The 26,860-nt window shown below is 37.0% G+C and overlaps 1 protein-coding gene across 1 annotated transcript; it reads left to right on the forward strand.

Moving 5' to 3' along the window:
- Window positions 1–4,876: 4,876 nt before the first annotated feature.
- Window positions 4,877–26,053, forward strand: LOC127637559 (decorin-like). Its single transcript, XM_052118672.1, has 8 exons — window positions 4,877–5,044; window positions 13,451–13,724; window positions 19,550–19,662; window positions 21,100–21,313; window positions 22,542–22,655; window positions 22,787–22,880; window positions 23,444–23,582; window positions 24,443–26,053. Exons 2-8 carry the CDS (start codon window positions 13,466–13,468, stop codon window positions 24,641–24,643), a joined length of 1,134 nt encoding a protein of 377 aa, XP_051974632.1. The 5' UTR covers window positions 4,877–5,044; window positions 13,451–13,465; the 3' UTR covers window positions 24,644–26,053.
- The last annotated feature ends 807 nt before the right edge of the window (window positions 26,054–26,860 follow it).

Here is a 26,860-nt window from a genome sequence, read left to right on the forward strand (position 1 = left end):
CAGAGAAACTGTCTCTATATATCATCAGTCCAAAAGAATAAAAGCAGTCTTCCTTTCTAACTTGACCACCAACATGCTGGATTTGAAGACATTTACAAATGAGATTGTAAGTTTTACATTTAAATTTTTAACTTTTAAAATTTAGTAGTTAGCTGAATTAGTTATTGGTTTAAATATGTTTAAGGTTTATTAAATAAATGCTCTTCAAAATGCCCTTAGATTGTCTTCCTGAAAATCACAAAAACTTTGAGAAGATTACACACATCCTGGAACATACAGTGTACAAACATTTATGCACTGGTTATAAACTTGTTCTGAACTTGGAACTTTAATAAATTAAAAGATTTGAAGGTTAAGCAAAACATTTCTGATATATGGATTGATAATTGAACTGAACTGCCAAAGCAAAAACACCCGTCCCTTCAGTGCTCCTTTGGATGCTCCGCCCTCGATTTATCATAATCTTTCTTTTTTTTAGTTTATATTCATTTGACCTTTTTCCCTTGATCTGTTTCTCAGCCATATGTACTCCTTGGAGTTTAGAAAGTTTGCACAAGCCAGATTTGCCATCTCTCTTCTAATGAATTTCCCTCTCGCTATGCCCCCACCCCCCATCCTGTGCACACACAAGAACCACCCCTGTTACTGATTGGCTAGAGTAGTGTCCGATCCACTTTGTTTTTGTCCTTGATTAGCCTAATACGGGACGGGTGTGTAGGATCACGACCCTGCCCCGCCCTCCGCCCTGCCACAGGCAGATATACACACCTGCCAACACACTGCCACAGCTGTGTTTTCTGTGACTCTGATTTCAGAAATGAGGTTGTGTATACGGTTCTCTTTGATGACTGTAGTTGGTAATGTAGGGATTATATCAGAGTAGCTGTTGGCAGAAGCCTTCAGTCAGCTGACATCAGCTCAACATAAACAGACAATTCAGAAAAGATCTAAAACAATAGACAAAACCATCCCATAAAGTTCCTAATCTGTTTTTTTTTTCAGCCTGGTCTTATGAACAAAATATGACCATGCCAATATTTTTGCAAAATGAAATGATGTGCTTTGTTACACATTTGGCTGCAGTTTCCCAGTGAAGTATCCAGCGGGGGGCCAGAAGTTAGTGAAATTGTGTCGTAATAAATAAAGAAACATTCAGTAGAATTAAAATGCAGTTTCATCTGTAGGGTTTCATGTTTGCACTGGTAAAAAAAAAAACTGACTCATCCCTCTAAACCATCTCTTTCCATTAAGTGCTTTTAGCTTGTCCTCTAATGACATGGTTTAATATTAATGTAAATATTAGTCACTTCTCCTAATTTGTGGTACTTCTGTTTATGTTGGACCCATTTTACTTGTTTAGGTTGGTTCTCTTTTTCTATTACTTTTTCTCAATATCTTTATTTTTTACTTTTTTCTCCTTCTCATCTGCTTGCATTGAGTATCCCAGCTGTTCTGCAGTCACAGAAACAGAAGAGGTTCAAGTTTCACTGTGCTACTTGCAGTGGTTTGGCCAACACTCTGCTCACAGGTTCTAATGATTCTAACAGGCTCTGATCTCCCTTTTCATATATCACGTCTGGAGGCTGTGGTGCAGATTGGCAGCAGCGCCAATCATGAGGCAGACAGCGCTGCTTCAGTTTTGCAACTCTTGACTTGAACCAGTTCTGAGATTTAACCCAGATTGCTTGCAGAAGTTGAGTCATCAATCCAGATTCCACTTTGTGTTGTGTAACTAACCACTAAAATGGCATGGGATTTTCTGTTTACTTTTATGACATTGATTCAAAGTCTTATCAGGTCAGGATGTCTACAGCACATTTTAATATGTGTACATGGTTTGACATGTCCTTTAACAGTTTATATGTTTAAATCTGACACAACGTGTGCTCTTTCTCTTCAGTTTTTATCCCCTGCATAACAACTTCCTTTTGACTTTAAGCATAATAGTTTCCACATTAAGATTTTCAGCTGTGCAGGAAAACACTGCCAAACACAGCTGCTGACAGCAGCAGGGACCTTGTGTCAACTATCCTTTAGGGAGCACAGGTGGTGTCAGAGGTCCTGTTTACACCTGGTATTAAGATCCGACTCAGGTGTTCCAATCACAAGCGGTCAGGCAAGACTGATCATGTTACCAACTGGTAGAAATATGCATCTCAAATGAGTCTCCTGTGACTGTGATTTCGAAAGGAAGGTCTCTAATTGCATCACTGCATACATCACAATTTTCATTTAAGTATTTTAATTAAGTACCTTTGTTAACTGAGCTTTAGATGCATGTGCATACATGAACTGTCACTGCATGTTGATATCTGGCATTCTGAACTAATTCATGTATATGCTTATTTAACTTTTTTGATCGAATTTCATCTTTTTAAAGTTGCACATAACCGGCAGTTACGAGCACCTTTAAGTTTCTTTAAGAATTCTAAAATGCAATGTGGTCACATGTGTTTTCAACCACCTCCGAATCTGGTTTATTTTGCACCGTCCACATTGGATCACCCAAGATTGATCTTTACACTATGTGTTAACAAGGTCAACGATAAACCTAACAGCAAGTGTAACATGCTTTAATCTCATTTGGTCTATCATGAATTTCTGAGCTACAGAGTGGACTGAACAGGAGGAGAGATCAGATTTGAAGTGGGACAAAAAAAATGGCACGAATCCCTATATGGAATAGCAATTCATCATAGTTTCTCAAGCAAAACTTCCCATCAGTGAAAATGTGCATCAATTTCAAGATCACTGTACAAATGTGTTCTGTTTAAGTTTAATAAAATAATTTATTTGATCCACAAGGAAGTGAGTAAGTGAATCAAAGGAATGGAAAAGCGATAGAAGCGACATTATGTTAACTGGGGTTAATAGAAGAGTAGGGGTCATGCAACTGTTTTATGTAGACATTTGGCTTAGGTTTACTGCGAGGTTTACTAAGACATCTGTGCCCAGTTTCAGCCCAGGGCAGCTGGCTGGAGGAAATGATGATTAGGTCATCTGTGTCCTTTACTAATTTAATGCCACTATTCAGTCTAAAACTTTTGAGATGAATGGAAATGATTCGGCACACTGGGGGAAGTGATTGAAATTTGGTAAGCACAGACCAATTTCAGCACTTTCAACCTACTGTTGCCAAATTCATCAGCCAATCAGTGTTGTCATGATGCCATTTTCCTGCACCTCCATAGTGATAATTCACATTGTGTTTACAGCTAAAACATTTACAGTGATTTGCTTAAAAAATTTGCCCATGAGCAAAGATAGCAGCAGATGACATACATATGGGCTGCATGCACCAGCTGAGAAACTGCCATTGAGATGAATGGGAATGCTAACACTTGTCTCTCTCCAGGTTTTATTGAATTGGTACAAATATCCAGAAAGATTCAAACATATAGCTTCTCTTCTCTTTTCTCTTGAACGTGTAAAAACTTCATGATCACATGAGAAATCGACATGTTGCTTCTGAATGTTCATATACCCTGAAATCAACTCCCTTCTGCTGAACTACTGACAAGTGCCATCCCCTTTCAGACATATTTGCATCAATTCAAGAGTTAACACGTTTCCCTCTAGCGCTACTTATTGTGTGTTGTGCAATCAACCTCAGAGATATAGGTTCTGTTTAAAGACTATTTAGCATAGATGGGCCTCTTCTATTAAAATGAATGGGACACTTTGGATCGGACAACAGTCAACACCTCATAGCTAAAAGATCCAATCACCGTTTAGCGAAAGTCATATTGATAAACCGTTTTGGAGATTACTGTCTTGCCCTTTACAAGGAGCTGCACTTTCATGAATAGAAATAGTTTCCTTGGCGCGCCAGTGGATTGACTTGCTAGAAATAATTTGGTTCTAGTCCCGTGGGAACAAGGAAGTCATTAAGTTTGCATAAACAATGGTGAGCCCGATTCGTAGGTTGCCGTTTCGGTATGGGCTTTGGTTTAGGGGAATTAAGTAAATAAAATATGCATTCCTGGTGATTTTATGACATAATTTACAACTAAAAATACCACTCACTTTTGATGCCACTCTGTGGACATCCTGAAAATTGAAGCTCACAAGTGCCCATATGTTCAACAACACTTCCTGCTTCAGCCACTGGGGGCAGTGATTAAAACTTTGGTAAGCTCAGACCGATTTCAGCACTTTTGACCTACTGTTACTAATTCATTAGTGTAATGCCAAAAATACTCTGATTTAGGAGAATCGATACCAATTCAACTCTGTCTCTCAATAAGAACAAACATAAAAAGTCAGACAAACAGAAACAAGGAGAGAGGAAAAGGGAAGAAAAGTAGGTCTTGATTTCAGTAACTTGCTGAACGTGAGCCAGCTCCTCCCTCCTCATTCTGGTTCTCTCCATTTGCACATTCAATGGCTTGCCATTACACGGTACAAATAAACAAGCCTATTACAGATTGGGAAATTGTGTGTATATGTGTGTGTGTGTGGTTGGGGTTATGGGTCACTGAATAAGTTTCTTCTTTCAAAAGCAACCAAGGCATGGTGGGTAGGAAGCAGTTTCCACCATACAAAAAAACCCCAGCATGAATTCATCCAAAAAAGAGCAAAGAAAGAAAATGTATGAGAGAGGGAGGGAGATACTTTTATTGTACACAGGGTTCCCTATCTTTATCAGATGACCCAGAATGGGTCTGCATGTAGTCCCAGCCTTTTGTCTCTCCCTTTAACTTTCTCTCACTATTCTTTTTTCCTCTCCCTTTCTTGTTCCAAACTGCTTTTGGAATACTCCAGACAGGGGGAAGTTCTTCTCCAATTGTCTCATTTGAAATGGATGAAGAAATCAACCCCTCCCTCTTTCTTCTTCCCTCCCTCCCCTTCACTCTCTCTCTCTCTCGCTCCCTCTCAGTCCCCCTCTCCATCCCCTCCCCCCCTGACAGAGCACACCTGCCTGATCTTGGCTGCGGGCGTCCACACTACGATCAGCCCTCGGCCTGCCGCACTGCACATCAGCTCCAATCCCTCTCTGGATTTGTGGGTGTTTCATCTGCAACTCTAAATCCCATTTGTGCAGGTAAGACTAAAATCCTTTTATGTGGGGATTTAGAGAAAAAAGTTATGTGTAGATTGTCTGTCTGAATAAAAGGTTGAAGATCTGTGGATGAATGGATATGTGGTTATCACTCTATAGAAATCTCTGGTTTGGTGGTTTTCTGCAGCATGTTAAAGTTTAATGAAGAAACCAGATCTTTGCATTGTTTTGACTGATTGAAGTGTGCAGTTTTCAGTAAAGATTTCAGTTTATTTTGCTTTGTTTTCAAGCATAGACAAAAGTATAGTTCTAAGCCTATCAAAAGTATCTATATATGCATGTATCTATATGTGTTAACATATAGATACACGCATACATGCATAGGCTTATTTCAAAGCTTCAAAGCTGTCTTGTGGGTGGGCTCGGGTGGTTTGGTTATGTGTGTTAGCATTGATTTCATTATGATGAGAAACCCATAATCTGTCTTTTAAGAAAGAAAGAACAGTGTATCAAAGTGAATGTACATTATATTAATGTGTGTATCACATATACCCTCCTCCCTTTTGTGAATTAATTTGTCATTTTGCTTGAGAGGCAAGGACATTTGGGATTTTCTGTGATTGCCAAATTGTTTCCCTACACAAACTGTGTTGTGTAAAAGCTATTAACTTTGCAAGTGCCCTTATTCTCTCTGCTCTGCTCTTACTTCTATCCCTGTTTTTCTTCCTTTTGTCTACCACTTGCCATAAGGGGAAAAATGTTCATGTAAGGCCTGAAAAGAAGCAGAGAGGATTTCATTACATTGATCTTCTCTGATGAATCTGTCTGAACTACAGCAGTAGAATGGGAGTTTGGTCAGAGGAAAGTTTGTAGGAGAGGTTTTGCATAGACTGTCTGCTTGCCTCCACTCGCTGAATTTACATCCTAAACTCTTTGCCATTGACAGGGAAGCCAAATCGCCTTGAGCCACATCAGCTAAAGGATGAATGTGCACTACTTTGAAGTGGAAAGTGAGAGAGTGAGAGCATGAAATGAGTGTCTTATTAATCCTTTAATGATATAGCTTCCTTCCAGTGACAGGCAAGTCTGACAAGGCACTTCCTGGTAATCCCACCACAAAATTCCCAGCTAACTCAAAACTTTCAGTGGTGGGTGAGAGTAAATGAGGGATATATTTCATGGCAATTTCACTTCCCAAAAGTATGGTGAATTCAGGTAAATTGGGCCACTCTTTGATATTGAAATGACTGTCAAAAAATGACCCAAACTTTTCCCATTTCTAAAGTATCAGTTTTTGTCAGTCTCATATGAAGGAACACAATTACAAAGCAATAGTGACACACTTGCATTTCTCTTTTGTATATGGGCAGTTGATGCACAATGTTTCCATGACTTTTATAAGGGAATTGGCCCTAAAAGTTTTAAAGAAGTCCATGTAGTGTTCCATGTAGGTTCTTAATTAATGTGAGGTCATAAAAAATGAATGCATATAATTATAAAATAATTAATAAATACTTAATAAATTAATAAATACAATTCCAAATAACAGTTTTGTCTGGGCCAGAAAAGAACCGGTAGAGTACAGTATACTTTTGATTATAAACGTTAACAATGCCATATACTGTTTTTCTAATTTAAATTAAGCTTTTAAAAATAGCATTTCATCTAGAAAGAGCGCCACCTATGTATCAGAGGTGGTACAACTATTTTACAGTAGATACACTGTAAATTCTTCATTTTGAGTAAAAAATTATGATAATTAGAATTCTTAAAAACTGTATATGTTTGAAACGTATACAGAATCGTGTTTTTTATTCAAAAAGAATTTCAGAATAGAAACGTCTGCCTGGCTTATGGAATATGGTCGAAAAATCCCATGGACTTCCATTGAACAGGTCTCCACACATATCTAGGGATTATGATGTCATAGAGACTTGAGGATGCTATATTTTGACTCGGGCCAGTAAGCAGCCATCTTGCAACCATTTAGTACTGCACTAGGAACCACTAAGCAACATTGGCAATGCCCTTGAAATCACCCAAAACACCCAGACACAGCATAAAGATAAACAAGTATAACAAATTACTTCTAATTTATAAATTGCTCTGGAGAATTGCATTTTGACCAAATTCAACATTATGATTATATTTTTCATTACTTTTTATTTTTCATGTCCCTGCAATAAGTACTCTTTGAAAGCCACAGGTCTCCATTTGGCCTTTAACTCTGTGATGTTTAAAGAAGAGTCATTAAATGGTAGCCATGCTACTGCTTCCTTTTTCCTATATTTCACCCCTTTAAGAAAAAGAATTGGGATTTTTGGACCAAATGCTTTCTTTTACTTTCTCATTGGCCAAAATAACCCACCAGCCTTCAGCATATAATTGCTTATTCAACATCTGAACAACTTTTTGTGGCTTTTGGGGTAGGTCCTTTGAAGACATCCATTTTGATTGGCTGAACTCTAGTTTTGATCTGTGAGAAAGTCTAATTGTCCTCTGGCTGTTGCTTTGGATATTGTGTAAGTGGCCCCTGGGTGTAGTTTGTTGAGCTCAATATTAAGAACACATTCTTACGTTTTTTATTTTTAAGTTGGTGCCTTATTTGTGTTCCAGTTTTTATACTTAACTCCTTGAAATGTTCAGATAATTATTATTATTCATTTTTTTTTACATTTTCCTCAGTGTATGGTAAATTCTGCAACTTTTAGAGCTTTCACTGGAGAAATGTTTTTATACAAAAGGGAATAAAATTAGGCTGTGTTGTTGGGTGTAATAGTAAGGTTGAACAGGTAAAGCAGTGGTTCTCAACTGGTTTTACTTCAGGACCCAGATTTTACATTGAAAATCAAGTGTCAACCCAACACATTAAATGTGTGTAAGGTGTGAAATGAGGTCTAATATATTCTACCTAATAGATAATTTAATATTAAACTATACCATTTTTGTTAAAATACTGTAGTTACTGGTACTACTATAAAATCGTGATCAATTTTAGTAAGGTGATTTGAAAAAAACTTTATTTGGCTCATGGAACAGCCTTGCCTCTTTTCCTTCTCAAGCCATTTAGCATGTACGAGCAATCTATTGTTTGAGAGGTTTTGACTTTGAGGTTTTGACCTCCATAGCGCTTTAAACTAGCAAATTAGGCTATCACTAGAATCCAAATGGGTCACATCGCTTTTGTGGTCTGCGCAGTGACATCGAGGGAAGCCCGGTGTGTGCGTGCTCCTGACAGTATGTTCGAGCAAAGCAGATCATTTGCGCGAGGGGTTCTGTTGTGGCTTGCGTCACACTTGCACAAAAAAAACCAATCTTTGATTGAGCCGCATAAATGCGTGTGTCAGATGAGAAACATTTTTAGTGTGTATAAAGCAGAAAACCAAGATACATTTTTTTATATTTAAGAAATACTTATGTTAAGTTAAAGTATATATCTGTTTGTTTTAAAATTAACTGTTGATTTCTTTAAATGCAGCACACATGTATCATATGTCCTGTAGCAATTGAATACCTTTCTGTGAGTCATAGTTGAAAGGAGCCATAGGTCAATGAATTTGTGTGTGTGTGTGTGTGTGTGTGTGTGTGTGTGTGTGTGTGTGTGTGTGCGTACATGTTTATACTACATTTTGGGGACCAAAAGTCCCCACAAGGATAGTAAAACCTGAGATCACCTACCTTGTGAGGCCCAGCCAGTGGTCCCCATGAGGGAAATGGCTTGTTAAACATACTAAACAAAGCTTTTTGAAAATGTAAAAATGTAAAAAGTTTTCTGTGAGGGTTAGGTTAAGGGGTAGGATTAGGGGATAGAAATTATCATCAGATCTGTATAAAATCCATAAAATGCTTGGAAGTCTATGGAGAGTCCCCACAATTATATAAAAACAAGTTTAAGTGTGTGTGTGTGTATGTGTGTGTGTATGTGTGTGTGTGTGTGTGTGTGTGTGTGTGTGTGTGTGTGTGTGTGTGTGTGTGTGTGTGTGTGTTTGGGTGTGTGAACAGAGCAAGTACAGAAAAGTAAGCAATATTGTATTATTTTATAACTATTTTAATCAACTTCCATACACAATTAACACTTTATATTATGGTATAAATGTTAAATATATTACATGTTATATGCCAATAAAATGTATTATAGTATCTATAAAAAAATAGGTAAATGTAATAAAATTTATTTGTAATTACATTGTAATTACATTGTAAGTACAATGTATTTATATGGTATACTTTAAATGCTAATTTTTGTGTACTACATTATACTTATTACATATAAATATTAACATAAACTCTTTAATTCAAATATGATTAAAACTCATCTGTCCCATACACGTCCATAAAACAGTTGATCGATAAGTAAATAAGTTTAAGTACAGCTTTACATTAGTCAACTTTTCTAAGAGGTTATGCACTGTTTTAGGGCTAAACACTACAGAACAATTTTTGCGCAAATTAAAGTTACACTATAACATAGGACACCTGCTATGGAGTAGTTTTAGAGTAAACACAAAGATAGTGTATAAGTGTGTATATTTATTGTAACAGTCTACTGGACTGATGCAGCTTGATTTTTGCTTTGTGTCATGCTTTCGAAAAAGAAAGTGTTGGGAGGGAGAGAGGGAGAGAGAGAGAGAGAGAGAGAGAGAGAGAGAGAGAGAGAGAGAGAGAGAGAGAGAGAGAATCAACCTCCTTTTTTTTCCTAAGGAGACAAATCAGACCTGCTGTGACACAACCCATACCTCAATGGCTTAAAAGACCATGGCAAAGGTAGATTGAAAAAGAGGGAAATGATGTGGAAATAGAGACAGAGTATATGAGAGGGAAAGTGGAAATTTATTCATTACTTTTTAAAAATCAACAGTTATAAAACCAGTAAATGTTGCCCGACCCACAGATGGAGAGAAATCAAAGCCATGGGCCAGTAACAGCCTGGCAGAAGTTGAGAGTTAGACCACCGAGCCATGTCTGTTTGTTTGAACTCAGTTCTGCTAATCACTGACACATTGAGCCATCTGACACTGGACAACTGAATCCAGATGAGGGTACACCAACAGAAGCTCTGTTCAACGACTGGTAGTACAACAGGACATTTACAAACATATTTATCAAATGATTTTCTCCAAAGTGAGTGCATTAAAGGTAAATATTTCATCCAGCATGATCTCTTGAAGATTGCAAAATTATACTACATGGTTCCTTACACATATCATGACAGTTCCAAGGTGAAAAGTTGCCTGTGTGGCGCTAAAAGTAAGTGAAATTGTCACTTTTAACAAAAACTTGACAGATTGACCAATCTATCTAGTTTTAAATCTACCAACCTTAAAAAGCAAAGGTGACATGAAAACACAATTTCTGAAGCAACCACATAATTTTGTGGTGCTTTTTTGACACTTTTGGCTCATTTGTTGACTTGCATGCTCCCCAAGACTCAAGCCCTTGTCTTTTGCATCGCAAGTGCAACACTCTTTCAGTTGAGCTAATGTACAGTCTGCTCAAATTCGAATGAGCTTGTAAACTAAGTTGGTTATGTAAGGCAAATGTTAAAGTGGCATGCACTATATTACAAGTGTTTTGATGTCATAAGATAGCATTGTGTGAGGAACAGGGCAAAAAATACAGGTTAATGAACTGATAATCTTTAAGCCTTTTTACTCGTGATTTACAAAAAACTGAATAAAAGTCATTGTTGTTGTGGTGCCTTTAGTGTTCATGTACGTTATGTACAAATTTTGTTTTGCAAAAACCTACAGTATAGTAACGTGATTTTATAAGACTAGGTTGCATTTATCAGATGCATAGTTTGTGTGTTCTCTTGATATCAACCCCATGGCCTGTGCGTTGCTAGCACTATTCTTTAATTTTGTCATGGAAAATGTTGTCACTGAGCATCATCCTTTCCCTTTTAATTTCAAGAAGTTTTCCTTTATTTTTATTTTTTTTAATTCCACAAAGGCATGACACCATCAGTCTTTGCTCTTGTCTGTTTGCTTGGCTCTCGTAGCAGCCTGTGGTTTGTTGACAGGACGCAACTAAAATGCAGCAACAGCTCTTCCCATGATCCTTCCGCAAACAGAATCGGTCATAGTGACAGCCAAAGCAGGAATCTTTGACACTCAAATGGCTTTTTATATTACTGACCAGACCCTGACACTCCAAGCTCCTACTGCTGCTTTATTCCTGCTGGGAATCGATTGAAAAGAAGGGGTTCCATGTAGCTTTGGTAGAGCATGGCTCTAACAACACCAAGGTCATGGGTTCGAGTCCCAGATTCACATGCTGATAAAATGTATACATTGAATGCACTGCAAGTTGGGGATAAGAGCATCTGCCAAATGCATAAATATAAATCTGAGGGCTTCAAGATCAAGACTCACATCTCTTGTGTGGAGGTGCTGATGATAAAAGGTGTCTGAGTGAAGAGATACGCTTTAAGGCCTGTATTCAGGCCTTAAAGCATTCAAATATTTACCAGATCTGTTTGAGGTTAGTAAGCTGTTGTTGTGGAAAATTGTTGAATAAAACCTCAACAGCTTTCCAAAAAACATTATATTGTTAGTTACGAAACATGATTCTGGCTGAGTTGTTGCTGTGCGTTTTGTTTTTTAACATTTTCATTTAATAGTTTGAAACTCTACACTTACCTCACAAAGGCAAAGCATGATAGTTCGTGCATGGCTATAGTTAATAAAGTTGGTCTTTCGAGCCAAATTATATTGGCTCTATACAATCATCTGCATTTTTCCAATAAACGTAACTCTTTCTCAGATATTAACAATTCCTCATTGGCAAATGAGTCCAAATTCATGTTATATAGATCCTTACTAAACGTAAATGCAAAAAGCTGTTGTAACAGTATAAGGATAGGCAAGGAGGAGGTGGGAACTGGCTGAACATTCAACATAAACTTATAATATGATATAAATGAACTTAAGACAACATAAAACATAAGCACACAGAGACACATGCAGCGTGGCCACGTATGTCTCTCTCTTTCTCGAACTGTAGCCTCCGGCTCCCCTTTATCTCGCTCTCCTGCTGATCAGCTGATTCAGCACCGGTCGTGCACATCAAGGCCCGGCCACGCCCTCCTTCTCATCACAGCTGTCTTCTACTGCTTGGGGTTTCAGGAAAAATACAACTCTTTCCAGACAAGGTTTTCGAGGTAAAACTCGAGGCTTTCCAGAGTTCAAGAACATAGACATAGTAGTTATTCACTGTCCCAGTGATGTGGCCATCATTTGAACTACTGTAATTATGCCGTGTGTTGATTACATAGACCTGAGATGACCCTGCAAAGTTGAACCAAACTATAGGAGTTACCATTGCCATTTCCTTGTCATTCAGCTACTTTCAGCTCCTCCCAAGACATATGTTTATGTATGGGCTTATGGACAACTCTGAGCACTCTCTCTGAGAGAGAAGACAGTTTTATTATTCCTGACTAAAGGCATGAATGAGTATAAACAAGTTTAATCCAAATTCAAATAGCAACAGTTCTCACAGATCAAGTCTACAGGGTTTGAACAGTCCACAGCATGTGCTGAAATGTTTTGATGCCCTTTATTTGAAGTCCAGTGTGTGGACATGTATGAGGAGTATGAGCTTTATCTCGAACAGTGTACTTTCAGAGAGAATTTCACCCTTAGTTAAGGTGAACTTTAAACTGTTTATTACAAGCATCTTGAAATAAGTTATTGTTCTTAATTTATATTTTCCTCTTATTTAAAAACATAGTAAAAGTTAAAATTAAGTACATATAGTATACCTTTAGGACATTCATAAGGGTCATAGAACAATAAGGTTGTCCATCCATCCATCCATCGTCAACCGCTTATCCTGTGTACAGGGTCGCGGACAATAAGGTTGTCCCAGATTAAAAATAATAATAATAAAAAAATCTAGTTTAAATCATGTGTCAAGTTTGTAGAAATGCTATCTATGTATCCATGTTTGTTTCATATTTTTTTTTAATAATTTGTAGCATTTTGTTCAAACTTTACTTTTATTTTACTGACTAAAAATGTATTTAAAGTGTATGTATTTTAATTAATGTTAATTTTATTATTTTTTTATTTATTTATTTACATTTTTATGGTTATTCCATTTGACCTGAACAAAATGTGCCATTTCATAAAAATGTCAATTTTTGTGAACTTTATTGACCCCAAAAAATAACACTGAAATTCAGATTTTGTAATGAGAATGTGCACTTTCTCAAAAGTTTAGCCTAGATTAACTAGATTTTTTTTTTTACCTAAGCACACCAGACAAAAGTAGCCATACAGCATAGTTATCGCCTACATTGCTCATTCACATTAATACACCCTACATCTGCCGTTTGACCTTAAACCCTCACCTACACCTCTCCATGCTCCAATACCCGAGACATCCCCCAGTGTATCACCCCTTAATCTTTAACCCACCTGTCTTCTCCTCTTTGTTCTCCAGGCCTTCGTAAGCAACATGAAATCGGCCTGTCTTTCCCTGCTTTTGGTGTCCGTATGCTGGGCTTTGCCCTTCCGTCAGTCTGGCTTCCTAGACTTCATGATGGAGGATGAACCAAACTCAGGAGATGGTCCAGATGTGTCTGTGCATCTTAACCCAATAACTACCAAACGTCCTCAATTACCTGGGCCCACTGTGGGACCAGAGGGACCTGATGGACCTGTCTGCCCATTCCGATGCCAGTGCCATCTGCGAGTGTCTCAGTGCTCTGATTTAGGTAAAGTACACTTGACTGAACGAAAATGCCTCTTGACTTGAATGAAATGTCTCTTGATTTTATATTTGACTAATGCTGTTTGATTCATGCATATTGGCTAAAGTCACCAAATATTTTTTGGAGCCACTGTGAAGTCTTTTTACTTTGCTATAAATGTGGACTTTTCCTACACTTGTTTTCAATATCTTCATGGCAAAAACTGTCATACATTTAAGAGAGTAGAGCAGTGTCCAAGCAGTCATGAACAAACACTCTGTCTGGTTTGACTGCCCTTTGTTGAGTCGTCATTTAACTGCTAAATTCATTGTCTCAAAACCTCTTTAAATGTTTTCATATGCTGTTAACTATGCTCACTTCCATAGACGTCCAGGCGCTAACCTCCAGACGGCTGCCTCATTTTCCTAATTGCATCCCCAGGCGAATATGTGTGTCTGTGTGTGTGTGTATGTTGGTGCTTGGAAAAGTCACAGCCTCTTCCAAAGATGACTGCTTCCCGTAAATCTGCTCCGTCCTCAGGGTCTATGTGACCTTCAGAGAAAAGAGCATCTCTAAAAACATTGTGTTACAAAGATTTACTTTATCCTTTAAAATTGTTCTGAGATTATCTCTGTTTTTGAGTGAGATTTAGTTGCTTAAATCACATGATCTGTTTTTAATTTTCTAACTTTCGTGTTCTGTTTGTGGTCTCAGAGAAACCAAGTCCATTGTAATAGCACAAAAAATACAATTAACCTTTAAATATCAGGTCCACTAAAGGTATAATCTAATCTAATCTAATAATATAATATAATATAATATAATATAATTCCAGATGGCTGGGTTCCAAAAACAAAAGTGTGAATGTAAGTGGACCAAGACTAATTTTGACCTAAACTATAAATATTTTATTATTTGTTTATAGTTAATTATTTTAAATAATATTATTCATGTCATTATACTAATGTGCAATATTTTACATGTTTTTAAAACCATAAAGACTTAGATGGGCAAAATGTTCAAAAATTTCCAACATATTCAAATAATGTAAAGGGAGGATAAATGTGAACTTTTTACCATAACTATTTTACATGTTCAGCATGTGGGTTTCTGTGACCTCCCAAAAAAGATCCTACAGTCAATATAATCAGAACGTGAGGGATTATAAACCAGACACTATTTATCAGCATTACTGAGTTGCTAGCATATTGTCTAAGCATATTCTTTACTAACAAGAAACTATTCAGAGATCTATTTCAGAGACAGAAATTGTGTTTGCAAAGAAAAACAGATGACAAACGAAAACAGCAGTTCCCAGGAAGGGCTCATTCCACTCAACCTCAGGAGATAAGGAGAAAGAGAGGAAGAGTTGAGGGAGTTTTACAGTAGAAGTCAGCAAGAGAGTATACGAGAGAAAGAAAAAGGTGGAGTAAAAGAGACAGAAAAAACGAGAAAGAAAATTGGAATGAGAACAAGGGAAAGAAAAAAGACTGAATAGTTGGTTATTGCTTTCAGACTCCCCGGCCTCCAGCACTCATCTGCTCCACAGGTCTTTTGGCATGAAACAGACCTGGAAAAGAATAGAGAGAGAGAGAGAGAGAGAGAGAGAGAGAGAGAGGGAGAGGAAGGGGGAGATAGGTGCGCCGCCAGGCCTGTTCTCCATCTACGTTCACTTCTCTCCAGTGAAATATGTGACCCATTTATACAGTTCTGCAGCTGCAGGGAGAACTGCCTGGAAATAATGCCAGGAACCCAAAAACAACTAATGGAGAAATTGAATTTGTTTGACGGAAATTTTGATGAAGGGCCTGGTCCTGATTTGCTGTTGCCAACTACGAGTTGTAAATGTGAGATACTCCCCCTTTTTAGGTGCCAGTAGATATCAGTTTTGTATTTCTTACTTGCCATAAGTTGAGTAAGTCTGAATGTTTACTGTATGAATTTTAGGTAATGGACCATGCAGTTAAGAGAAACAAGGAAGCATTAAATATGATCGAGATTAATGGGATAAGTTACCAAAGCATGAAAATCATGTCATCATTTATTCACCCTCATATCATTTCAGACCTATATCTCTTTCTTTTTTCATGGAACACAAAAGCAGATTTTGCTGAATGTTTTGCCCTTTTTTCCATAAAATGAAAGAATATGGTGATGAAGGGCTTTCAAGCTGTAAAATGGATAAAAAGCACCATCAAAATACCATACGAGTAGTCAATATGACTCCTGTGCTATATTTCAGATCTCTTGAAGCAATTTAACAGGATTGTGTGAGGAACAGACCAACATTTTATGACAAAATAATAATAATTCAAATTATTAATTGACAATTTTACCTTTTTCATTGATAATCTCATTTCCATTCATATTTCAAAGTTGTGAACCACTTTTATGGTGCTTAAATGTGTTATTTTGTTGTGTTTTTGCAGACTTACAGCCCCTGGTCACTATATCCTTTAGTTGTATGGGGAAAAAAGAAGTGTAAACTTTCTTCAAAATATTTTTGAACACAGTAAGTCATATGGGTTTGAAACACCATTAGAGTGAGTAAATGATGACAGTATTTTTCAATTTTGGGTGAACTACCCCTTATGTGCAGTGATGCAGCTCAGATTATGATCTGTGAGAAGAGAGAGAGTTGAGAAGAATATGCTTGTGCATGCTTGATAGTCCTGTGTTTTTTCTTAATCTTGGTTTAAATGCTGATTTCAGTAGACAGTTTGTTTTAGAATAGTTTAATAATTGTTCCATACGGATTGCCAATGGGTTTTCCAAATGGGTTTTCAGCACATTCTGTTCTAAATATCTGACGTTTTAAATTATGTTTATTGGTATAAATACAGACCTGTTTACTCAAGTGAGGCTTTGTTCCGAGAACTTTAAGTTTTATTACGTTGTTAGTGCATTTTTCGTATTAACCAGTATTAATATATTGTGTAAATAGAACACGTTGACCTACATTGATTGCTGTGGTTTTGGCAAAGAGACATGAGCTTTGAAAATGAGACTAAACAGAGCTGAACTAAAGGAACATGCATGAGACATTGCTATCCAGTGATAATATGTATGACTGTTCTCTTTGTGTCCTCTTTAATGTGGTTATACAAGTAATATAATTTTCTTTTTACATGGTTTATACTGTAGAGAGAAACAAGAGAAGAAACTCATAACAAAACAAAATGTTTATGTGAGTTTCTTCCTTAGAGCTGAAATGATTAGATGTTTACCCTTTTTTTCTTATGCTTAAAGCTGTGATAAATACACAGCCCAGAAAATGAACACTTTGAGGCTTAACGATCTATGATTTACTTTGCATTATATAACAAAATATCAAATCAAGCATTATTTATATTAAAGACACATAATATAGAAACTTTTCAAGCAAAATTATACAAATAATAAAAAATGTTTGTTTGGGTTTATTATTTATAAAACAATATTGTTTAAAAATTAAGATTTAATTAGAATAATCTCTACTTAATTTTAAGTATGACTTTGTGGAACATATCTGTAGTTAATGGGTTGAATGACACCTGTGGTTACTCTGCAAGGACACCTGTGTGAACTTGAGGGTAACTTCATACATCCACTAAAATGACCTTAATACAATTGGTTAAAAGTCATTGCAAAATATGGCTAGGAAAAACTAAAACAATTAAATCATAATTTCTGTGCATATGTCACTTGGTTTGATATTTTGCAATAACATTCATACATTTTAAAAGAGACTTCACTCAAAAATTAAAATTCGCTCAGATGTGTATGACTTTCTTTCTTCAGCAGAACACAAACGAAGAATATTTCAGCTCTGTTGGTCCATACAATGCAAATGAATGGGTACAAATATCTGGAAGCTCAAAAAGTACATAAAGGCAGCATAAAATTAATCCATATTACTCCAGCAGTTAAATCCATGTCTTTAGAAGCGATGTGTGGGTGAGAAACAGATCTCCATTTTAAACTTTAACTCTTTCCCCGCCAGCGTTTTTAAAAAAAGTTGCCAGCCACCGCCAGGGTTTTTGACGATTTTCGCTAAATTTTAATGGCCCGCAGAATATTTTCTTCCATGAATATATGAAGATGCTATATATCACAATAAAGATCTGAGCCTCTGCTTTTAGGCAAAAAAAAAAAACGATTTTATTTTATCTTCATTTGTTCTTTTTTTATTGCGACTTGAACAGAGGTAGGTTTTGTCAAAAAACAACATTTCAGACAAAAAGCTGATAAAAAGGCATGTTTATGTCTGATATTTTGAGCTTCTCAATACTCCACTTCTTCATGTTTGAGACGATCGCAGTCTGTTTCTTTGATCAAAGAGTTGCGTACTCTTTCAAAACATGCGGAGGGGTCTTCCTTACCGTATAACACCTAAAACACGGAAACCCGGAAAATTCCGTGTTTGGCGGGGAAGCGTTTTTTCATAAAACACGGAAAATTCCGTGTTTGGCGGGGAAAGAGTTAATAATCTTCTTCTTCGTTTTTGGAAATTTGCTTTCTCCAAGCATATCGGCAATTACTGGGCACTGAGGAGAATTTGTAGGAACAAATTACTTAAGTATTGATCTGTTTCTGAACTATCATATCGCTTCAGAAGACGGATTAAACCACTGGAATTTTATGGATTACATTTATGCTGCCTTTATTTACTTTTTGAGCTTCACAATTTTGGTCACCATTCACTTGCATTGTAAGGACCTACAGAGCTGAAATATTCTTCTAAAAATCATTGTTTGTGTTCAGCAGAAGAAAGTGAGTAAATGATGAGAGAATTTTCATTTGTGGGTGAACTATCCCTTTAACTAGACCCCAAACATAATCAAAGGTGCATCCATTCTTTAAGTATCCAAATGCTTTTTGGGACCACTGTATAGACTATTAAACCCACTTTAACATGGTCTGTAGTATATTATATGCAAGATGTGTCATACTGTCATTCAGTGTTCCTCTTGTTTGGAAATCTTATGTCAACTTTTGCAATAGACTGCATAGTCCTGTATAATCCTTCCAAGAAAAACTGTATGATATCTGACCTCAGTATAGGTGATGAACTCCATGAACTTTCAGTAATGTTTTGAAACACTAGAATGTGTGCCATCATAACCCACTGATGCACTGAACTCTGTCTCACTGTGTGAGTTCATTTCTGGCACAGACATATCAGTCAACTGCCCATACATTAAGATCTTTGGTGTAAGGCTTGTGTTACCCTTATGTTCATCCTTATTCTAAAGAGTTGATTCTTTATTTAATTTGATACTATTTTGAATGTTTAAGGGCCAACATTGTCTACAGAATAAAACGATTCTTAAAGTTGTCCTCACTACACTTGAGCAGTGCTAAATTTTGTATTTTATTTATACAGTTTATCAGATGTAGTCTTTTGTTGTGATTTAGAAAATAATGTGCTCTCATAAAGTTCTGAGGTATGATACATGTAATGAGACATTGATTACATTTAAAGCAATGTTTCGTTTCCCTCCTAGCCTCTGTTCAGACTTAACGCTACTATTTTTTACACAGAATGGTAGCTCATAAAAAGCTTTTGCTATACACTATTGTTGGCTAAAGCTTGTTCAAGACCAAACCAGTGATCACATTCTGTCTGACATTTAATCACTCTTTAGCAATGTACTCAGTTTAGAACCAGAACTTACACTCTTGAAAGAAGTTTTGTATGTGTGATTAGATGTTACATGAATTACATACTCCTATTGCTGATTTTTGCTGAATGTTTGTTAGTAGGTTTGCCTTGTCAAACTTTAAAGAAATTAAATGGACACATACTCTATCAGCTCATATCTGGTTTTATCAGTGTAATTTCTTTAATGTGGTTGTGTGTTTCTTAGGTCTGAAGACTGTTCCAGAAAAAATTCCACTTGATAGTATTCTGTTGGACTTGCAGAACAACAAGATCACAGAGATCAAAGAAAATGACTTAAAAGGCCTGAAGAGTCTTCAAGTGAGATATTAAATTACTCTCTCGTTCCTTCTTTCACTTTACTTGACTTTAATTGACTTTAAAAAAAAGTGTAATTCACTTTTATATACAGTGGGGTGCAAAAATATTGTATTATCACCATACTGTAACAATATAAGAAACAAATTGAATTGGAAAATGAATTTCAGAATTTCTCCGTTTTTGGTATGTCCCCCTTTTGTTTTACTGAAAGCATGCACTCAAGCTGGCATGGACTCCAAATGTTTTTGAAAAATCTGATAATCCATGTTATCACAGCATGATATGAGAATGATCCGAAGAGCATTTTGTGTGGAAATCAGTTCACATGGTCAATGTCACAAATTTGATAACTAGAAATATAAGAATATTTCCTATTCATTGTAAATCCTAAAACTTTCTGTTTATTTCCAGGTTTAATATAGACTTCTAAACCCCACAATTCACTACTCGCTTCTTATTAGTGGAAGTGACAGTGTGATGTTTTTGGTATGACCTTGAAACAAGGCATTAGAGAAAATGAAATCTAAATTTCCAATCGAAATCATTTGTGAACCTCCTTTCTCATACAAAGTAATCTACGCTAATTGCAATTTTTTTCCTAAAAAAAGAATTGCTTGATCAGCACTGAAAATCACTTATTTTCCAGAGAAACTAGTCAAATGGGGGTTGTCTGCCAAATGTGAAACTTGGTGCTTAAATTATGCATTTCTTCCACAGTAATTTTAAAATGCAAAGTTCTGCTCCAATTTTTGGAAACCCTGGAGTAATATTCAGTTTACAAAGCAACTCTTCAGGGAAACTCCTCATCCATGCATAATTTCTTAAAGGCATGTGAAATCCTCTGTGTTTGCAATCCATCCTCTCCAGAAAACTTCTCCACCCTGCTGCACGATTCTGAGGAATGTGTCAGTCCCAGGTGCAGAACTGTAATGATAAATATACAGCCTTCTCATTGAGGCCCTTTACTGTTTCTCTGTTTCCAAGCTCAGCATTCACATGAAGCCTGGATCTGTTAGGCTCCAATGAGAAATGAATGCGAACAAAACAGAATGCGAGAAAATGGTGCCAAAAAGCTATGTGAACCGTCCGTATTTAATTATCACAATGAAAATAAATTAAGATTTTTATTTGCTGAAATGTATTAGAGCTACACTACACCTCTAGGCACAGTTGCTAAACAGTACTCGAAGTAGCTGGTGAACTTTTTAAGACTGAATGCCAGAGCTGAACTATGTGTTACAGCGTCAAAACACTAGAGCAGAACCAGTTAAAATTGTCTGTAGTTGAACAATAACATTTAAACAAAGAATTATACAGTAACTATATTCCACTTACAGTTAACCTTGTGCCCTGGAATTGTGAAATGAGACTGTATTCAAATTTCTATTCTAACTCTATGGAAATCCCTAACTAGATTTCTTTTATTTCTCCCTTTAGACACTTATCCTGGTAAATAATAAGATCACCATCATCCATGCCAAGGCCTTTTCTTCTCTCATCAACCTGGAGAGACTCTACCTTTCTAAGAATCTCCTGAAGGAACTTCCTTCCAACATACCAAAAAGCCTTCAGGAGTTACGCATTCACGAGAACCAGATTAACAAGATAAAGAAGTCATCCTTTGCTGGCATGGCCAATGTCATTGTCATGGGTAAGAATATTACACCCTTGCTGACTAGAGGATCGTCTGTTGGCAGGCCTTTGAAAACATTGAGTTATTGACGTTTTTTGGTTAGCATGTTTATCAAGCGTGAGGTGTTTTGTGAAGAGCTTTGTTTTGTTTATCCTATTAAAAATGAAATAACCTATGAAAACTAGATATATTAAATGTGTATATCTGCTTAAAGTTTCTGTACACTAAACAGTACTGTGCAAATCTTAGGCACTTAAGATGTTTCCCCAAAACATTTGTCTTAAGATGGTTATTTACATCTTTAACTTTAGTGTGTCATTAAGATTATACCAATTTTAGACTCCCAAACATTCCTTTTGCAAATAGAATAGAATAGAATAATAGGGAGCCCTGCACTTGATGCCATGGCCCCCACAGAGCCCCACATTGAACATCGAGTCTGGGGTAGAGGTCTTCACGGGTCCAAAAATGTGTGCCCGAACCCGAAGAGACCTGGAAATGTGCTATCCGGAACCGACCCAGACCCGTCTATTATTTGAATGTTTGGACCCGGTTCCGGGTGGGACACACAGACCCGATTGAACCTGATCGGCATCCATGTTGTGTCTTTCTTGCTGATTGAAAGAGAATGTATAATCCACTCAGTATTTCAGCTTCAAAAGTCCACATGCTGTCACGGTGGCAGATGACAAATGCAACTTTGCAGCTTTGCAGTTTTTTTTGTATCTCGCATAATATGATAACTTCCACTGTTTGACCTTAGCATTAATAATTTGCAGTCATCTGTGCTCTCTGAGACGTGTCTGTCCATAGATTTTAGATATACATAGCAAACGAACTCAAACCATAATATCTCAAAAATCGCACCGACGCCAATACGGTCAAACACCGATCTGGCAGAATTAGTCCTGCCTTCGAAATAAAAGAGCCAATCATCAATTGGTAAAGTCATCGCGTCGTACGGGTCCCGGGTCGGGTCCTGGGTCCTCGGGTTTGGGTGGACCCAAACAAGTGTCTAAAACTTATGCACAGTACTCTATATTTGTACTGTAGATGGCTTCAATGCAAATACAGATGTCCTCAAACCTAACAGACATTTAGATTTTAAGCAAAAAAATAGCACCAATTCAACAATGTCAAATTTGGAGGGAAAACACTGCTGATCAACTCTATGTATGGTTATAAACATGTTATAACATATTAATTGCAATGCAACAACACAAATTTGTCTCTTATCTTGTTCCAGAGCTTGGCTCTAACCCTCTGAGCAGCTCTGGGATTGATAACGGAGCTTTCGCAGGTCTGAGCAGGGTTTCTTACATTCGTATCGCCGACACAAATATCACCTCCATTCCTAAAGGTACAGAACCGTATTGTGAATAATGGTGGAGTGAGGAGTTTGAATGTTGCCACTTTTAACTTTAATGTAATGTAATGTAATGTAACAAACACCATTAATTGTATTGTCTGTGTTGTCCCTACAATACCCAGGTCTGCCCAGTTCTCTGTTTGAACTTCACTTGGATGGAAACAAGATCACCAAAGTGAGCGCAGAAAGTCTGAAGGGCCTCAAACATCTGTCCAAGTAAATTAATTTCTCTTCTTAATATATTTGTTGTTTCCTGTACAAACAAGCAATTGGGCAGACTTGAAGATGCAACATTGAGAGAGCTACAGTGTATGGCACATATTTCTCTATATAGCTGAAAACCTTTAGTGCAAACTGACTAGAAGAGAAAGTTTATCCTACAGAGAAAACTATATTTCAGAATACATTCCATTTTTGTTTAAAACATGTTTAGTATTGAGATGACTGGCAAAAGCTCACGCACTCTGTGAGACACAAATCCAGTGACATCATAGCATGGATCAGTTTGCTTTGGATTACAATGAGAAATTAGAACATTCATATTACATGTATTTTCCACTGTTTGTGCCTAGTTCCAGACATTGAATCACAGCCGAACTGTTATAAAAGTCCTCTATTGACTTAAATACAGACCCAATTATGAGAAGACTGAGTGGAAGATTGTTTTGCTATTGGCCTCAAAATCCTAATAATGATTGGCAAGGGACATTATAGAATAGGAAGAGAAAAGTGTTTCTTTAGAATGTTGTTTAGTTATGTACCTGTGTGTATGTTTGTAGGCTGGGTCTAAGCAATAATGAGATCAGTGTGGTGGAGAATGGCTCTCTGGCCAATGTTCCTCACCTGAGGGAACTTCACTTAGAAAATAACGCATTGACTTCTATCCCACCGGGCCTGCCAGACCACAAGTACATTCAGGTGAGTGATCTCACGCAAGCAAACATGCAAAAACAGACAGGTATAGGTGAGAATGGAGCTAGTTGTCACACAAGGAAGACGGAAAGTGGGTCAAGTATATAATAAAGGTAGATTTTAATTGAATAGTTATACCGTGATCTAAGGACAAGGGTATATTTCGTTTTGGTGGTGGGGGCGTGGTTAAGCACCTGTTTGTGAATGGAGAGCGAGATCAGGAAATGAGAATGGTAAGGATCATCATCGGGCAACGATTGTCACTAACATCTGTTTGTCATTGCAATGAGAGTGGAGACGGGCTTTAAGAGCGAGCCAGATGCCAGTCACGGGAGAGAGTTATAAGACACAAGCTGGAGAAAGACTGTGTGAATTAATGTCCACTGAAAAGTGTCACTTCTGAGTGTGATCTCTGAAAAGCGCAAATATTGAGTTTCAAAGAAATGAAACATACCATTAGAGTTGGATTCACCAATTCCCACTTCCTCCTTTTCCCTAACTGTGAACATTGTTACATTCATGAACTTGGGGCAAATAAATTATGAAAATTAATTAATCACAAATCAGATTTCAGATGAACAATAATTTATTTTAAATTGTATTGATATTCTCTATTAAATTTTATTTCATGACAAAGAATCATGCATTCCATAAACAATATGTGTTTAAATTATATAAAAAAATGAAATTAACTGAAACTTTAAGAAATATTCACTGGAGTAAAAAGTGTGACATCTAGCCCCGATCCTCCCTATGTACCCATGCATAAAACTTCTAAATACTCCAGTCGCTAAATGTCTTTGTGTTGCTGGTCACACTCCTTCCTCTCATTTTTCCATTCATTGTATTACTTTCCTCAATTCCAGGTGATCTATCTTCACGCCAACAAGATTGCTGCTGTGGGAACAGAGGACTTCTGCCCTCCTGGCTATAATACAAAGAAGGCCATGTACTCAGGCATTAGTCTGTTCAGTAATCCAGTGCCCTATTGGGAGGTCCAGCCAATCACTTTCCGCTGCGTCTTTGACCGCTCGGCCATACAGCTAGGCAACTACAGGAAGAAATAGATTGTCACATCAGACGGCTCATTCACTGTTTTCATACTGCCCATTCCTGTTTGAAGCACATAACTTAGTCTGAATGTCATATCTTAGTTAACTCAAAATATACAGCAACTCCATTGTCAAGATTTTCCACATTGTACCATTGATACCGATATCACATGATGCAATACTTCAATACATCTAGAAGCGGTAATAGCAAGCAAATAGCCAAATGCATATCAGTATTGCCATAAAATATCTCTCTGCAAATACAGTTTGTGTTTCTATAATTGCAGTTTATGAGAAGTAGCCATGACCACTTAGAATATCCAATAGCACACATTGCCATTGTACCCAACGTACATGTGTGTGATGAAATTATCTTTTTTGTTCTTAAAGGGTTATTTCACCCAAAAATGAAAATTCTGTCAGCAGTTCATTACCCTAATGAGTTATTTGTTCCAAACCCTTATGATGACTTTCTTACTTCCGTGAAACACAAAAGGAAATCTTTGGCAGAATGTGAGTCTCAGTCACCATTCACTTTCTTTGCATCCTGTTTTCATACAACGAAAGTAAATAGTGACTGAGACTCACATTCTGCCAAACATCATCTTCTGTGTTACACGGAAGCAAGAAAGTTAGTTTATGATGGCATAATATTCATTTTCGGGTGAACTAACCGTAAGCTGGCCTGCAGAGCGGGCAGCAAGGGGTTAACACATGTCAACCAGTGCCATTAAAAAGAGCTTGTATACTAGAGTGTACTCAGTTAAAACTTTCTGTATAGTGCTAGTGTTCAGATTGTGCTGTTGAAACGATTGTACACACATTCTTAACATCTTTCTCATGAAGTCTTTTGAAATTGGAGTGAGCAGGAAGTTGATATGTCGAGCTGTTTTCGTGTTTTTCTTCCTCCCAGTGACATTTGTGTTTATTGGTTTCTTGGATCCCGGCTGCAATGTAACAGAGTAGAATGCTCTACCCAGGTGAACATAGGTCTTCAAGATGTAGAATAAACTATGTTGTCATTTTGAATAACCAAAATCTTATATGCATGCTTTTCTATTCAGCTCCTTAATGACTGTGTACTGACTGCTATGTTACATGTGAGTGTGTATGTGTATGTGTGCTTGCGCCTTTCATTTTTGCTTTGTGTCCCCTTGTTTTATGTTTCGGTCTGGAAGGATTGTGGGGAGACGGTGGACATGGACACCTCCTCCGCTTTCATGAGAGTCGTGAATGTCGCTTGTATAGATGCTGTATATAAATGCTGTATAAAAGAAACCTATCAATGCTTTGAAGCACAAGCACTTACAGTAGTTTGGACTTTTAATATATCGGCAATAAAGGTAATCCCTTTCTCTCTTTCTGTCCAATGAGGGTCTGGCACAGATGTCTTCACTCAAATAAACAGTCGAATCTATCATCACACTTTCTGGGAGCTTTCACTGTTCACCCAGCTTCCTCACCGGGCAGTTTCGCAGGTTTAGATGGGTACACACTTGTTTTTAGGGTAGGTGATGTTGAATGATGCCTCATTTAAAAATGCAGGACAGACAAGCTTCCTTGGATGGATCCTGCAGTCACAGAGGAGCTTTGAAGTGCACATTTAAGTGTTAATTCTGGTTTAAATCTGAAACATATCTGGTTAAACTGATGTGTTTTGTGTCATTTACATATGAATTACATTTTTTATTAATCATTTTATCCAAAGCAACTTACAAATGAGGAACATTACAGTTGGCCAAGCGACAGTAATATGGTAAGCACTATCAGACTGCCAAGCTTCAAGGGTAAGCTAATATTACATAAGCTGAGAAATGCTGAAAGAAGAAAAAAGAGAACATTTTATAATTAAAGGGATGTGCCTTTGATCATGTTTGGGATCTAGTTAAAGGGATAGTTCACCCAAAGATGAAAATTCTCTTATCATTTACTCACCCTCATGCCATCCCAGATGTATCTGACTTTCTTTATGCTAAACACAGATATTTAGGAGAATATTTCAGCGAATGGGTATAAAAAAAATGCACATATAGGCAGCATAAAAGACTCCTGTGGTTAAATCTATATCTCCAGAAGTGAAGTGAAAGGTGTTGGTTACAAACAGATCAATATTTAAGTGCTTTTTACCATCAATTCTACTTCCTTCCCAGTAGGTTGCGATATGCATGAAGAAAAAAATAAAATAAGAATGTGAAAGTGAATGGTGAAATTTATTGTAAAAAGGTTTTAAAT

Source organism: Xyrauchen texanus, chromosome 45 (genome assembly GCF_025860055.1).
Source record: "Xyrauchen texanus isolate HMW12.3.18 chromosome 45, RBS_HiC_50CHRs, whole genome shotgun sequence".
In the NCBI taxonomy this organism is placed as follows: Eukaryota; Metazoa; Chordata; class Actinopteri; order Cypriniformes; family Catostomidae; genus Xyrauchen; species Xyrauchen texanus.